The 15963-nt window shown below is 34.4% G+C and overlaps 2 protein-coding genes across 9 annotated transcripts; one reads left to right on the forward strand and one right to left on the reverse strand.

The window, feature by feature from the left end:
- Positions 1-798: 798 nt before the first annotated feature.
- LOC137710378 (agamous-like MADS-box protein AGL11) lies at positions 799-7946 on the forward strand. Of its 6 annotated transcripts, XM_068449356.1 has the most exons (10): positions 803-1007; positions 1886-1911; positions 2509-2740; positions 5913-5997; positions 6257-6318; positions 6588-6687; positions 6851-6892; positions 6980-7021; positions 7359-7516; positions 7662-7945. In XM_068449356.1, exons 3-10 carry the CDS (start codon positions 2559-2561, stop codon positions 7663-7665), a joined length of 675 nt encoding a protein of 224 aa, XP_068305457.1. In that variant the 5' UTR covers positions 803-1007; positions 1886-1911; positions 2509-2558; the 3' UTR covers positions 7666-7945. The 6 variants fall into 6 exon arrangements, with proteins under 6 accessions (XP_068305488.1, XP_068305477.1, XP_068305457.1 ...); XM_068449387.1 differs by lacking the exon at positions 1886-1911 and having other exon boundaries at positions 799-1013; positions 5916-5997; positions 7662-7946; XM_068449338.1 differs by lacking the exon at positions 1886-1911 and having other exon boundaries at positions 804-1013.
- Positions 7947-9619: 1673 nt separating this feature from the next.
- On the reverse strand, positions 9620-14215 carry LOC137710355 (immune-associated nucleotide-binding protein 9-like). 3 transcript variants are annotated; one of them, XM_068449319.1, is made up of 6 exons: positions 14144-14215; positions 12771-13019; positions 12327-12604; positions 11297-11461; positions 11074-11208; positions 9620-10013 (listed from the first exon to the last, which is right to left on the reverse strand). In XM_068449319.1, the coding sequence occupies exons 2-6, from the start codon at positions 13000-13002 to the stop codon at positions 9813-9815; spliced, it is 1011 nt and encodes a 336-aa protein (XP_068305420.1). In that variant the 5' UTR covers positions 13003-13019; positions 14144-14215; the 3' UTR covers positions 9620-9812. The 3 variants fall into 3 exon arrangements, with proteins under 3 accessions (XP_068305420.1, XP_068305413.1, XP_068305429.1); XM_068449312.1 differs by having other exon boundaries at positions 12771-13024; positions 14144-14205; XM_068449328.1 differs by lacking the exon at positions 14144-14215 and adding an exon at positions 14014-14048 and having other exon boundaries at positions 12771-13024.
- Between the last annotated feature and the right edge of the window lie 1748 nt (positions 14216-15963).

Raw genomic sequence — 15963 nt, forward strand, 5'->3', positions numbered from 1 at the left:
TGATATGGTGAGCATGTAACCTGTAATTGGGTAAGCCACATTTGTATCAGATTGATTATAAACTCATCAATTTAACGGAGAATTATAGTTCAATTAAACAAAAGGTATAAATTGATACAATTACAAAACCATAGAATGCAACGTATATGAGAATTAAAACCTCATAGTTCAATTTAAAAATCACTTAAAACGTTAAGGGTATAAAATGTAATTAGCCCTTAGCAATGCCTGAAAATGACTTTTCATTCTTCTATTTGTTGAAAAACCTAGTGCAGGCATATATGGATAGCACCATACCCTAATCTGTCATACGGTAATTAATTCCATTGACCCATTTTGGAAATTTCCCTCACATATTTTGATCGCTAGAAGAAGAAGAAAAAAAATTTGTATACCGATGATGAATAATTCATTAGCTAGCTAAAATAGATTAATAGATAGGATTCTTGTAGAGAAACTTACATAAAATCGATTCACTGTCATGTAGTGTTTCAATTCAATATCATGATACGTGTTGAAAAACCATGTCATTTTTTTATAGGAATGAGATGCCACAGAAGAGATAAACCTCATTGTATGCAAGTTCTATTATTCTTTAAGGGCATTTTAGTCAGGTTAGCTCTTCATTTCACCAAATAATTAATTATAAACTAACATTTGAACAAAACTTGCAGTTATATATGGAGCGAATTTGAACCTGCAAAGCTGTTCAAATCAGCTCAAACAACCACATCTTGTATCCCATTTCGGTAAAGGGCCAACCCTCTCTCTCTCTCTCTCTCTCTCTCTCTCTCTCTCTCTCTCTCTCTCTCTCTCTCTCTCTCTCTCTAGACTCACACACACACAAATCAAAGTTGGACAAAGTAAGAAAGAGGCTATAATTGGCGTGGGAAAGAGGACTTGCCTACAAGCTTTGGCTTCTTCGGGATTAGATATTTCCGAAAGCTGAGGTGAGGTCAATTGAAGAGAAGACCCAAAGGAGTTGTGGGGAGTTGTGGAACCCTAAAGTAAAGGTCCTCAGCTCATTATGTTTAAACAAAATCATCTCATCATTTTTCCATGGAAAAACTAAAACAATAATTATGTTGTTTAATTTCCAAATACTAATTATTTTTCATCGTGTCGCATTTCATATGTAGCTAGATCTTTGTTTCCGAACTTTTATTTAGCTAATCTTGTCTTCTTATTTTATTTATTTTATCTTGTATACAAATTCTGGGTTTTATAGTGTTCTTGATATATATGATCCCAAATATATATCATCTGTTGCTTCATCTTTCTGACTTTCTTCACTTTCTTTTTCTTCCCTGTCAACTTTTTTATTTTCATATTGAACATGATATCAAGAATAAAATAACTGAGACTTCGTTTTTATATAAATTTAGGCCTTTGGCTTTGCAATATATATATGTGTATATATGTGTGTATGTGTGTGTGTGTGTGTGTATATATATATAATTTAACATATATGTGTGTGTGTGTATTCTAATTAATTTGCAGAACCACCACCTCCTTCTTCTTTTTTCTTTGAATTTGATTTCAGCCCCAGTTTTCTTCAGCTAACTTCCAGCATGCTCACAAACCTAGCTAGCTCAGTAATCTATATATTACTGATCTGTGTTTCTCTCAAATGGTTGAGAGAGAGGGGGAGAGAGAGAAGGAAAGAGTTCCCAGTAAAGGGTACTGCACCATTAATGGTGCCATGACTACCGAAATCTTGTTCAGCATGTTGTAGATTCTGGTACCACGGTTTGTATAGGGCATTTTTTTCTATGCTTAATATATATTGGACTCTTTTCTTTTTTTGTTTTTGGGTAAAATATTTATTGACTTTTTTCTATCTTAGTTTGGCCTCCGCATTAATCAAACTGCTGTTTTTTTTCAGTGGCCTACAACCCTCATACTTTTCCGGTGAGATCTACTTCTTCTAGATCTCCTCAACTTTTTGTCTGATTTCCTTTTTTCTTATCATACTTTTGTCTGATTTCCTTGATCTATTTTTCTTTTGTTATTTTCGTCTCTAACACAATAATCCTTGATGTCTGCAGTACTCGTTATATTATCCCATTACCCGATCGATTCTCCATTATAATCATCTTTTTCTTTTATAATATCTTAATTTCAGTCGTTGATCTTCTCCAATAAAACCCCTATTAGAAAAAAAATTTCTTCCTTAATCGTTGTATGTACAGAGTTCAATCTGCTGAATTTTAATTTTGTAACTATTTCTCTTTCCCTTTGATAGCTCGAGAAGAGAGAGGAGGAGATATCTCAAAGAGGATTTTCTTCTTTTTTTTTAATTTTTTTCAGTCTGTTCTATTTAATTAGCAGTTTATTTTCCATTTAGTAATATATATGTATGTATGCGCACACATATGCTAGCTTTCTCTTTTATTCAGAATTAATTCTTGTTATTTTAATTAGTGATCATGCTGCAACGATCTATATGAAATTAGTACTATATATATCCTATTTATTAATATTGTATAAATTCTTTTATGTATACAGGCAGGAGGTTGGTTCGCTCTTGGATCTGATCAAAGTAATTAGATATTAAGATGGGGAGGGGAAAGATTGAAATCAAGAGGATTGAGAACACGACGAATCGGCAAGTGACCTTCTGCAAACGAAGAAATGGGCTGCTGAAGAAAGCATATGAATTATCCATTCTCTGTGATGCTGAAATTGCCCTCATTGTCTTCTCTAGCCGGGGCCGTCTCTACGAGTACTCTAACAACAAGTAATATCCTATAACTAAATTCGTCCTTAACTGTTCCTTAACTTCACTTCACTTCACTTATCAATTAATTATTTATTTTCTTCACTTGCATGCATGCATTGATTAAGTAGTTAATTGCAACAACAAGAAGTATTATCCTACTAAGTTGGTCGGGTGTATGAATTCTATAACGTCACTCGTGAGCTCGGTTTTTCCGAGAAGTCTTCTATTAGCTCCAATTTCTCTATTTCTTTTCTTAAAATCTCTTTTTAAGTCTTCATAGGTCTTCATGTACCTCTTTTATCCTAAGCCCCTATCTCATAATTGTATTTTCTAGGAGCATTTGTAGATCTTCGTTTCACATGTCTAAACCACCTTAACCAATTTTTTCTCATATTATCTTTAATTGCAACCACTCTTACTTTACCTCAGATATACTTGCTCTTAATCATGTCCTTTCTCATGTGCCATACATCCGAGACAGGACATGATTAAGAACGAGAATATCCAAGATGAAATAGGAGTGGTTGTAATTAAAGACTATTCAAATATTTTGAGTCCAACTATATATTATTGGAGATTTTTCTTGTCTTTATTAAATCCCAATTTTTGAGTCCAACTAAATTTGATTTTATGAAAATAATTTAGAAAGCGTTGAGTCCAACTTAAATAGCGCTTGCATGTGTCTGTGTGGGTTTGCGTGTGTTACTGTTGTATATATGGTGAACCACTGTAGTCACAGTTTTCTCAAAGATATAAAAGTGAATGAAAAGGAAACAGTTGCACCAATTTGGACCTACTTTGTTCCACAGGAATCCAGTACTTGTTGGGTGTGTTTGATACTTCATTTTCTTCATTTTTAGGGTTACAAATCTATTAGAATCTCTCTCTCTCTCTCTCTCTCTCTCTCTCTCTCTCTCTCTCTCTCTCTCTCTCTCTCTCTCTCTCTCTCTGCAGTGGCATGCATTGAGATCACATATATCATGATACCGTGTCGATGGTCTTCCCTTTCCATTTCTGGCTTTCAAACCCTTACTACCCTTCTGTTTGTCTTTATCTAGCTATTGTGCAGTACTCTAATTCAAGAGAAAGCTTCTTCGACTTTTCACTTTGGCTTTCACTCTGAAAGGTTAAAACTTTCATAATATATATATATATATATATGTATGTATATTTACTTACCACTTTGCAAAAAAGAATATGAAACTCTAATAAACCCTGTGCTTAGTTTTAGTTTAAGGGTTTCTATTTTAATACATGCAAGGGTAACATGCACGTGCCATGCTGCTGCATGTGTGGGGGTTATGCATATGGAACAAGTTAACTGACCCATCCATGATCCACCCATACTCTTTTTTGACTCTTGAGGTTTGGGGTTGGACTGGAATTCTCTCCGGATCTCTACCATCTGAATCCTCTCTAGATCCTTCAATTATGAAGCTGGTGAGAGAGAGAGATGGAGATCAAGGGGGAAGAAGATGAACAAGGAAGAAGATGAACGGAAGAAGAAGAAGGTGAAGGTGAACAGGGAATAAATTCCTGACCGTTCAAATTTTGGTTAAACAGACAGATCATTGAAGAGTTTGGAGAGCTCATTGATCAATGGGGTTTCTTTGCATGAATGGGGAGTTTTACACGTACCGTACGTAATTGTGCTGACATTTAGTCTTTTGTTGCATGCATGCAAGTCTTCCTACATCCTCCTAAGTCCAAATTGCCTTCCAGTGTCAAATTTTCGTCTTATTCGTCTTCAACGTCAAAATTGTCTGCTTTAGCACAGATCTAAAGCTATGTCAAATTAAAAATTGCAAAACTTTTGAACTATTTATTTTACAATAGCAGTATGTCTTTTGATAATGACTTGTATAGAATTGAGTTACACCTATGTAGCAGTAAACTCGTTTCTTATGAATTATTCTTCTATCTTTTTGAGAGTCCACGTTTTTTCTCTTATGCTTCCCATTTCTTAATTTGTTTGAGAAAACCTCCTTGTTTAATTAACATTTTTCTCCCTAAAACTAAAAAACTTTCGAAATAATTGTTTGTTTTATTAAGTGGTGATTTATATATTTATGTATATAGCTGAGAAAAGAAATACTAAAAGTAGGGGAGAAAATAAAGTGTCTTATTTGTAATAGACATCTGCGTGGCTGCGTGGTGGCCACTGCTGTGCATATATATGTCATTGCCCTCCACAAAAGGGATTGAATTGACTCGAGAGCCACGCCATGCATATATAGTGGTTCCCTGTTTAATCTGATATATTATCCATAGGCAGTGTGCCCTGTCTCTCATTCATGTCCCGTCTCACCAACATATATATGTGCTTTCAGCCACCCCTTCATTGTTTGACACCTCGAAATCGCATGAGGTTATTTTTGCACTAAAAGTTCTGTTTATTGAACAAAACCAAATATGCTCGTATATAAGTATTTAGGTCATCTTCAGTCAAGGGTATCTAACAAAGGACCAAAATGAATCAGCTAAAAGAATCAAATCTAAATTTAACAAAGGGCAGGCCCGGCAGGGTATATACAACGAGCCCTCAAGTCCCTTGGCGGCCCCAACGTGTGCTTCTAAAGTCATGCCCGTTTAGAGATGAAATAATTTAGTCATGTATGACTGGAGAAAGAAAGACTTAACCTTACAATATTCTTTAAAATATTGGTTTATGAGTGGCTAAAACGTAGCCAAGGGCTAAGTACGTTTTAGCCGTCCATGACTGTAAATAGCCTTAGCTAAAGAAAGCTGAAAAACATTATTTGGCATGGAATAGCAGTTTACAGTATCTAATAATCTTTTTTATATATTTAGAATCACCCCTTAAAAGTCATGTAGTTCTACAATATTCAAGCTCACTATAAGCCGAACTTCGTTGACACCCTCAAAATTCATCTAACATAAGATACAACTTCCAATTATATATTGTCATGAATTATATATATATATATATATATATATATATATATATATATATATCTAGCTCTCTCTGCCTCTCTATATTTATAATGTTTCAAAAATTTATGAACCCATACAGTGCGAGTAATTATTCTATTGGTTCATCAACTCTTTTTTATCCTTCCTGGATCCTTTTTGTGGGTTCATGTGAAATTAACTTATTTGAAAAAGAAGTTGATCAGTTGACACATCTGTATCACCCATTGACAATTCACAATTTAAATTTGACCTGCAGCAGTATAAGAAACACCATAGAGAGGTACAAGAAGGCATGTTCAGATAGCACAGGATCAACTTCTATTACTGAAATTAACGCTCAGGTACTCCATATATATATTATATACATATTTTTTTAATGTATTTTTATTTTAGTTTTTATGCCTAACCAGATATTATGTGAGTGTGTGTGTGTGTGTGTGTGTGTGTGTGTGTGTGTGTAAAAACCTTGGTCCTTGCATATACCTTTCTGTTGAAGTTTGATACATATCTTGTGGTCTGGTTAATGGGTTAACTTACTTTGGATAATGGCATTTGTCAAATTGACAGAAATTCTTGCTGCATTTTTGTCTTGATATGCAGTATTATCAACAGGAATCGGCAAAACTGAGGCAACAGATTCAAATGCTGCAGAACTCTAACAGGTGATCCACTCCACTGTATATTTCCTTGTTTATACATGCATTGAACTGGAAAAGGACCATTAATTTGATCGCAATTATTTATAACCTCCCGAATGAACCTGCATGAAAATAGTCCAAAATATATACATATTTCATCAGTTACCTAGAGATATCAATTATTTGTTTTGAAATTAAAGTATACTTCTCTATAGAATTGACCTAGTTTGCATCTCAAGGCGCTTAATTGTATATATAGTGGATGAATAAAAATATTGATTGCTTAATTGTAGGCACTTCATGGGAGATGCCTTGAGTAATCTAACTGTGAAAGAACTAAAGCAGCTGGAGAATAAGCTTGAACGAGGCATGACTAGAATCAGGTCCAAGAAGGTAATTAATTCGCTCAATTAAACAATTGATTTATACGATATTCTTGATGGCTTTCGAAGAATGCTGCATACGCGTATTTTCCAATTTAGTAATTGGCCATCTTCAATGTTCCTCTCGCAATTAATTATTTCCCGGTATGTATGTATCTGATGCTTGAGAACAGGAAGAAATGCTGATTGCAGAGATTGAGTACTTGCAGAAAAAGGTAAACCTTTTACATTTAAGAAGAGTTGCCCTCTTCCTATGAAGTGAATGCTCTAAATATAATCAATTATTTCTGTTATGTACGTAGGAGATTGAGCTGGAAAACGAAAATGTTTATCTTCGAACTAAGGTATGCGCAAGCGCAGAGATTAGTATTCATATACGTTAATTTTATGAAAATGCATGCCGAAACTAATTCATCATCAGATGAAGACAGTACTTTCCCATCTGTGCGTGTATACATATATATATATATATATATATATATATATATATACATGTTTAATTAGCCACTAAAATCACTCAAAAAAAACTGATATGCATGCAACTCTAAGTTATATATGTTTTATATAACTTCTCAAAAAATATAATGTACGTACGATATTCCAAGATTTACTATCTAATTGAATCACAAATTATTGATATATGCACAACGATGTTTAATTTTCCGATGGATCGATGATCAGATATCAGAAGTTGAGAGGCTTCACCAAGCAAACATGGTTTCTGTGCCAGAGATGAATGCAATCCAGGCATTAGCTTCTCGCAATTTCTTTAGCCAGAATATCATTGAGGGTGGAGGAGCTACCTTCCCACAGCAAAACAAGAAGATTCTCCATCTTGGGTAATCACTAAATTACTAATAATTATATATACATATATATATATATATAAATATAATTTAACCTGTAATTTAATTCGTACAGAAACAATAATTAAACACAAATTTTTATCTCTTGAGTTTCATATTTTGTTGTGTTTACGTGCAGGTAATTAATTAGCTTTTTGGAGGCAGAATCTTCAAATGCAGGAAATGCTACCTCTGTCACCTCAATCATCTTAATTATATCCAGATATTAATAATGACGATTTATCTTCTCCCATGTGTTCGGAACGAACATTGACTTTTTCAACAAGATTTCTAATTAGTAGCTTAATTATGTATTTGTAAGGATTGTAATATGACTTTGGGATTTAGTACCTAGTACTACCCAGAATAATTTTTTTTTAAATACTACGCAGAATAATTACTACACTATGTCTTGTAATTTAATTAATTAGCTTAATTATGGCAGTGATGATGAACTATTCGTTACATAAGATGAGATAATGAGTAGCTGGGTTTCCCAGTTTCCTTCATGGTGTTATCTATGCTAGCACGTACTAGTATATCTTCGACAGAACTTTCCCCTTCCGTTGATTGGATGCAATAATTAAAACTACTAAGGTTTCGTTACACGACGATGCAGTTTTGCAATTATCATCGATTTTGATAACCATGGTAGTTTTCAATTTAAATTTAAAAAAAAATTGCAAGACTGAAAGTTTGTGACTATTTTTTTTTAGTTTTTAATTTTTTTTTAAAGTGAAAATTGAAAAAAGTAGCTTTTTTATTTTCAAAAACCAAAACCAAGCACACTTTTGAAAACTAAAAGCTACCGAACAATCTTTCATGTAAAAAATAAATGAAAACAAAAACTAAAATATAAAATCGAAATAACTATCAAATACACTCTAAACAGATTAAATGAGTGTCATCATGTCTCTTTGCCAAGTGTTACCCCAAAGAGAAACTCTTTGAATTATAGAATAATGTCTAGAAGTGTATTATCCACACTTTTTTTTTTATTTCTCACTCTTATTAATATTTTTTTTTAATTCATTCGATCTTACCTTCACTATTTAAAAAGGTACATAAGTAAAAAAAAAGATATACAGCACAATCCTAATGTCTAATTGTGCTTGCAATCCCTACCTTTTCGTACAAAATTAAAACATAATATTATTTGTTTAGACAAAGAAAACTCACCCACTAATAGACGTGGGTCCTACCATAGCCGACAACTCTATTGCCGACATATCAATTGTTGTACCCTAATTTGGGTGTGACTTCTTAGCCCACGTGAACGTATGTAGAAAAGGAGGCTTGCGCTTATTTATAAAAGAGCAACCTCACCCAAATTTGATACGAGGCGCGTAACCCTAGATACCTCACTCTCTCAAACTCTTGTAAATGTAACCAAACAATTTTTCCGGTAAAAACGGAAACGACATCAGTGTGGATGTAACCCAACTTCAGTTGAACAACGATATATCACTTGTGGCTCCACATTTAACATCAAACAGTTTGACACCGTTATGAGAATCGACGCGAAAAGCTAGGAGAAGCTGGGACTCTGGTACAAAAATTTTGGCAAGGATTTTTTGGTTTCTTTTCTTTTTATGGTCAGTGATTTTTTGTTCCTATTCCAAGTTTCAGTTCTCTTTTCTCCGATTCATTTTTCCTTTCATCTTTCCATCGTACGCATACCATCACTGGTTGCTCAAAAAAATAAAACAATGGCTTCTTTCGATCTCCACAAGTATCCCATTCTCTACAAACACTTCACGACACACACAAACTACGCTTAACACTTAAGCTACAAATCTCTTGCCTCACTGGAAATTCGATTGACAAATCAAATTCGCAAGGCAAGGAAACTCTAAGGATTCTCTAATGGATCAGGGTCAATCTTATGGTAAGTTCAAAATGCAAGGGCCGCCTTGTCTTCGAGTCGACCCTTCCTGGCTTAAACTATCAATTAAAACTGCGTAAAATAAACACAGAGAACCGAAGATAAAGATTTAACTCATTCAAGAAATCTAAACGGGTGGTATGTGTGAAGGTGGTTTCAGTTGCAAACTGAAGGATATGCTGAAATTGTAAGCCAAAGTTGCAGACAAAATATATAAAATATATGTGTAGGTATAAAACAGAAATAGTAAACTTAGCATCCTACCGATTTATTTACATAAAAGGTTCAAACCATAATCATTGTCAATCGCTGTCGCAAACAGTTTGCAGCAAACTCCACATTAACCAACAGTTAAACGAGGAGAAAGATTGATTCCTTACCACGCATCTTTGTTAAAAGTTACGTTTATAGAATGACACACTTGGTGTCACCTCTTTTACGAAGCTCCTCCTCTGCCTTCATTAAATGTTCTCGAAGCTTTCGAATTTCATCATCAGACTTCAGCTGAGCCCGTTGCGCATTCTCTTCTGCTCTCAGACGTGCAGCTTGTTCATCTGCCAACTGTTGCTCAAGCCTCATAGTGGTCTCTCTTAACTTTGACTCGACCTGTAAAATATCATCATGTTTCAGGACTAAAGAATAATGCAACATTTGATCCTTTCAAATAAAAAAAAAATAACGTAAGCCCAAGCATATAGACGTTTATTTCAATCAAATATGGTTAGTCAAAAATTATAAATGCTGAGAGAAATAATAATGCAATTAATCAGTGAGCCACACAAAGGCCAATTTTGTAAAGCCTCCCTATAGTCTTTCTCACCCAATCTTTCAACTTCCACAAACAACAAAAACTAAAAAGACGATGACAAAATTCAGTTAAAGTTATCTTCAGAAAAATTCTGTTCCGTAGTTTACAGAAAAATACTCTCTTCAATTATTTTTCTTATCAAACTCGTCAGGTGATCCCAGTTTCATGCTTCATACTCTGTTATATGACGAGAACATAAGCATGCAAACCAGATATGTCAACTAGAAACATATGATGTCAAAGTCCTATATATCAGACGATATGGCTTGAAGGAAATTTCCAACTGTTAACACTTTTTTGTACTACCAACTCTGCAAATACTAAATGTCAATTCTTGATGACCACTCCACTCATTTCATTCTACCTAAACTACTACATAAACATTAGAACAGATGAAAAAATATAAAGCAAACTTATGAAGCCATCCCTAAACTTTGTAACGCACGATGCATAAAACTGTACATCTCCATACTTATGTGAGAGAACTAATAAACTATGCAAAATCTCATCTGAAGGTATTCTACAACCACGGGACTGACTACTAAATGCATTCAAGAGTTCATTGATCCCAACCTTATATGCAATAACTTGTCTACAAGGTATTCACAAGTGATAATATTTTCAAAGGCAATCAATGGAATGAAAAACATGGGACGGTGATTTAGGTATGGAAAGAAATAGGTCCTAACATATTAAAAAAAAAACTTGGTTGAACAAGAGGTGGTCAATATCATTGTCAAAGAGTGCAACCAAACATGGTATTCTAGTTTTAACCGAGTATGAAAACTGGAAGAATATATTGACATCCATAGCTAAATCCAAAAGCAAAGCATGTGAAAGCTTAGGGCAATCTGTTACCATCTCAGTAATCCGCTTAAGCTGCTCGTCATGTGCACGCTGCATCTGATCCTTCAATTCAGATATTTCTCGTTTGGAATACCCCTTCAAGGAGTTAACCTCTTCTTGTTGGTCACGAAGTTTAATGGCCCCTTTCTGTCGGATACAATGAAAACTTTATCATGATATTAACAAACAAAAAGACAATTTAAGCAAGTAGTTAATAATAAAAATAATAAAACACCTTCACTTCAGCAAATATCTCATCTGTGTATGGTCGCCCACCATTTTGTGATATGACCTTGTTTACAAGGGATAGAAGGTTCTCGACTTGTTTAACCCTCTTGCTTTCATCCTTAGTCTTATTATCAAAAAGCACACACCGGTTTTCACACAGAGTAAGGATGTCCTACAATAATCCAAGAATTCATTAATCTTTTAATACATAACATCCACGTATTCAAGACGGTAATGGATTACATAAGAAATTGTACGTACGTGGTTGCAAACCATACATTAAAACGTAAATACAAACTATAATAAGCCCTTATTCAGGCATGGTTGAAGAAGAAAGAGGATAGGGCCTTGTTTGGGCGAGGATTGATAGAGTTTTCCCTAATCTAGGTTGGCCTGACGTTTTCTCCTGTATCTACTACTATAGTGAAAATCCATCATCCATTATACCATGCTTACTAATAAACAATATTCTTTGATCTCCAGCACACTAGACATTTGAAGAGAAGGGATCAAAGAAAAAGATATGATCAATGACAGAGTCCATTTTTAAATACAAAAATGGAGCCGCTGATTTCACGGACATGCTGAAAATGAAGTTACTGAAAACTGTCCCAATAAAATAAGACGGGAAGTCCGGCTCTTACTGTCTTAAATAAGGATGATGTAAGCTTATGAGGAAATGAATGGTCATCCAGAATGAAGGAAATGGAAAACCATTATGAGCATGGGGTGGGTTTAACAGGTTTTTAACTTGACTTCATGTTTCTACACAAAACTTTAATAATGTGAAGTAATTCAAGTTATGTAGCAAATAATTCCAGATAATCGTAGAACTAGGTGGAAGTAATAAGCACAACCCTGTTGATATATATCAAATAAAAGGAAAATCAATTCTGGAAGAAATGCAAAAAAAAAAAAAAAAAAAAAAAAAAAAAAAAAAAAAAAAGACTAATGGTGAAGATAACATAATATAGTTTATAGAAACGAAACAAAAGAAGCAAAAAGTTAAATAACAAGGTTAAAATTTGGTGAATAACCTTTAAAGGTTCTGGGCATTCACGGCCCAAATAGTCATCCAAGGTCTCATCATTGTCTTCAAGATCATCTCCCCCAGTAAAGACCACAATCATATAATCAATAATTTTGCTTCCAAACAAAGTTTGCAAGCTACGCAATGCAGCTTCTTCTTCTTGTGAAAAGCGAGTCCTAACTGAGAAAACTACAACCACAGCATGGATTCCATCTTTCGCCAAATCAATACATCTGACAATTTCTTTGCCAACAAAGTCCGACTTTGCAGAAAAATCAAAAAGACCTGCAGTGGTGTGCCACACAAATCAACACAGGGAGAAAGATTAGCTTTTGAAAACTAAATTCATTGATGCAACTACCCTATCCATCTGTCTCTCTATTCCAAGAAATGGACAGAAATTATATATTCAGATTGAATGTACAAAGAATACAAATTAGCAAGATTATACCAGGAGTGTCTATAACATTTACGACTTGTCCATCTCTCAATACAGTTTTCTCCAATTCACAAGTACTGGTAACACCAGAGGAGCTTGTCCTGGACTTGAAGGCCTTTCTTCCAAGAATACTGTTTCCCGTTGCACTTTTTCCATTACCAGTACGTCCAACTAAGACCATAGTGCGAACAGCACTAGACAGTGAAGCAAGCTCCCAGTCATCATCGATCGAACTTCCACCCATTATATAAATCAGGAAACCTGAGCTGGCATCTAGTTATGTTAGTATATATAGTAAAAAAAGGTATGCATCACATAAGGCATAAATGTGCAATGAAAAAAATCACGTTTGGACCAATAGAAAATGTTTTTTTACGACACACCCACTGCATGAATGAATCCCTATTTCATGTAACCACAATTCCAAAACTCAGAAGTCATATCTCCGTTCTTTGATAGAAACAAAATTATGCGAATGACCTTAATTCAATATATCGTTTTTTATTCTGAGCAGAAGATAGTGATTTCGAAACATGGTCAACGAATTGTTTCCCTTTTGAATGTAAACTTTCTCAGCACCCAAAAGCCACACGTATTTCCATGGACCGGCAAGACATTCCATTAAGTTAAAATTGTTTTGAAGTAATCAAATAAACAAACATAACACGATTTTCGAACAATTATAGGGAGTCCCAAATAAATAAATTAAAAACTACAACTGAAACACCGACCCGATGTTCTAATTTCGTTCTTCTATTTTCGGCTAATACAAGGGCTGATTATGCTTCAAATATCAATATTAATTCCATTTAAAAAAAATTCCAACCACTAAACATAGCATAGGAACCAAGACAGAAGCAAACAAATTGTACGAATACATGTAGCAAATTATACGAAGTCCCAAATAAATAAATTAAAAACAACTGAAACACCGACCCGATGTTCTAATTTCGGCTAATACAAAGGCTGATTATGCTTCACATATCACTATTAATTCCATTTAAAACAATTTCCAACCACTAAACATAGCATAGGAACCAAGACAGAAGCAAACGAATTTGTACGAATACATCTAGCAAATTAAGCAAACGATCATCAAGTACTGCAATCTTCAAAGTAAATCTAATATATTTAATCATAATCATCGCAATTAAAGCTAGATAACTCCCCAGTCAACAAAATAAGAAACAATTAATCAAATCCAAAACCTGAATCAGCTAAATACGCTAAGAACACAGCTCAGAAGCAGAAATACTCGGGATTTTCCGGGAAAACGAAAGCCCCCAATAATGCACGAATTAAGTAGAATCAAACAAAAAGTAGAAATTTGGTTCGAAAGAGAAGAAGAATTTGTTAAAGGGATTAGGAATTGGGAGATGACTTACTTGCAAAGGAAAAGAGTAGAGTCGCAGTCGCAGTCGCGGACGCGGTGGGGGAGACGATAAGTTCCCCAAGACTTGTTTACTTGTATTTATTATCGCATGTTTTTGTATAGGGACCCTTGGCGTTTGTGGGGCCCGCTAAAATTACAATCAACGGCCGAGATTTCACCTATCGTTTCCATGTTTATTGGGATTTGTTTTTTGTCAATTGTTTTTCAGATTTTTAATTTGTGCTGCGGCCAATTTTACAAGAAAGAGGAAGAGAAAATAATCTTCGCAAGAAAAAAATATCTTCAAACAGGTAAATCACATATGAGTTGTCATGTAAATAGAGTTTTACATATCTAAAGACTACAGCACCGTCTTTATCTAAAGAGAACAATTTACATAATACGAATACAATATTATATAGCATCTTTATTAATATAAAAGTGATTTATAAATAAAAATTTACACATATATTTATTTCATTTACATGAAACCCACCATAAATAGTGTACACGTACATATAACAGTTTCGAACTCTTCTTTCTCCCCTAATATTAAACAATATTCAATATCTTAATGAATAGGGTTTTACGTTTAATAATAAACAGTGTTCAATATCTTAACGGATGGGGTTTTACGTTTCTACCCATGCGCTCCGGATTCAAAACTTCTTCATCTTCTAAATATAGTTTCAAGCTCTATATTTTATAATAATAATAATAATACTAAAATAATAAAAATAAAATAAGTGTACACAAAGTCTTTCTCACATCCTAGTTGCTCATGTTCCGGAGTTGGGTTGGACCTTATACACTAGTTAGTGGCCCAATTTCCTGGGCTTTGCTTCTTAGATGAACCCAATCTCCAACACTGGGAGAAATTAGTTATTTATAAATAAAAAAAAATTAAAAATGAGACTAAAATTACAGTTTGGAAACAAATTTAGCAATTATAAAAGTCAGAAATAATCAATTAAAATTAAGTTCAGCGAGAAAATTGGCAGCTATACGTAATTGGAGCAAAGGGACAATACCTCTAAAAGAAAGCAGGGAGGGAGGAGGGTAGAAAGAAGAAGGAAAAGGAGAAGTAGGAGGGCAGGCAGATTGAAAAAAAATTAAAATCAGAAGAGAAAAAAAGAAGATGAAGGAGCCATTGGTGAGGACGAAGGTGTTAATTCGGCACTTGCCTCCGTCTCTGTCTCAGTACGATCTCTTCCGCCAAATAAGTATACACAAAATCTTTCTCACATCCTAGTTGCTCGTGTTCTGGAGTTGGGTTGGACCTTCTACACTAGTTACTGGCCCAATTTCCTGGACTTTGCTTCTTAGATGAGGCCATCTCTTACTAAAGGGTTCAGATAGTCGAAAATAGCCTAAAAATCGTCTTCAACTGAGAATCAGGCCAAAGGGCTCGTGGACCCTACAGGACAAAAAATGACCAAAAGGCCAACCAGCTAGCCACTTTCAGCCAGCTAACCCGCTGGCTAGCCCAATCTCAAATTTTTTTTTTGTTTTTTTGTTCTTTTCCATTAGCCCATCCCTTTTATTTTTTTGGGTTAGTTTTCACTGCCCAGCCCACTTTAGGGTTTAGGGCTTAGTTTATTTTTATAGTCTCAACCCACTTTTTGTTTTTATGTCAGTAGCCCTTTTTTTTTTTAATTTCTAATTTTTTCTTACATTATTTTTCATATATTTTTCATCATTTCATACTTTCTTATATCATTTTATTTCAATTCTTCACATTTCATACTATACCTTTGGAGACAGTTTTTTGTGACAGGGCTAAAACGAGCTGACCCTTTGGCCCTCGGTTGCAGATGGTAAGGAATATGGTCT

This window comes from Pyrus communis, chromosome 1, assembly GCF_963583255.1.
Source record: "Pyrus communis chromosome 1, drPyrComm1.1, whole genome shotgun sequence".
NCBI lineage: Eukaryota > Viridiplantae > Streptophyta > Magnoliopsida > Rosales > Rosaceae > Pyrus > Pyrus communis.

Excerpts from the sequence above, each read along its gene's own strand:
- LOC137710355 (XM_068449319.1), bottom strand. The coding sequence starts at position 13,002 with ATGGGTGGAAGTTCGATCGATGATGACTGGGAGCTTGCTTCACTGTCT. Across the intron at positions 12,605-12,770 it reads AAATGTTATAGACACTCCTG|GTCTTTTTGATTTTTCTGCA; the intron begins GTATAATCTTGC and ends ACACCACTGCAG. Across the intron at positions 11,462-12,326 it reads AATGCCCAGAACCTTTAAAG|GACATCCTTACTCTGTGTGA; the intron begins GTTATTCACCAA and ends GGATTATTGTAG.
- LOC137710378 (XM_068449376.1), top strand. The coding sequence starts at position 2,559 with ATGGGGAGGGGAAAGATTGAAATCAAGAGGATTGAGAACACGACGAAT. Across the intron at positions 2,741-5,912 it reads TACGAGTACTCTAACAACAA|CAGTATAAGAAACACCATAG; the intron begins GTAATATCCTAT and ends TTTGACCTGCAG. Across the intron at positions 7,022-7,358 it reads ATGTTTATCTTCGAACTAAG|ATATCAGAAGTTGAGAGGCT; the intron begins GTATGCGCAAGC and ends ATCGATGATCAG.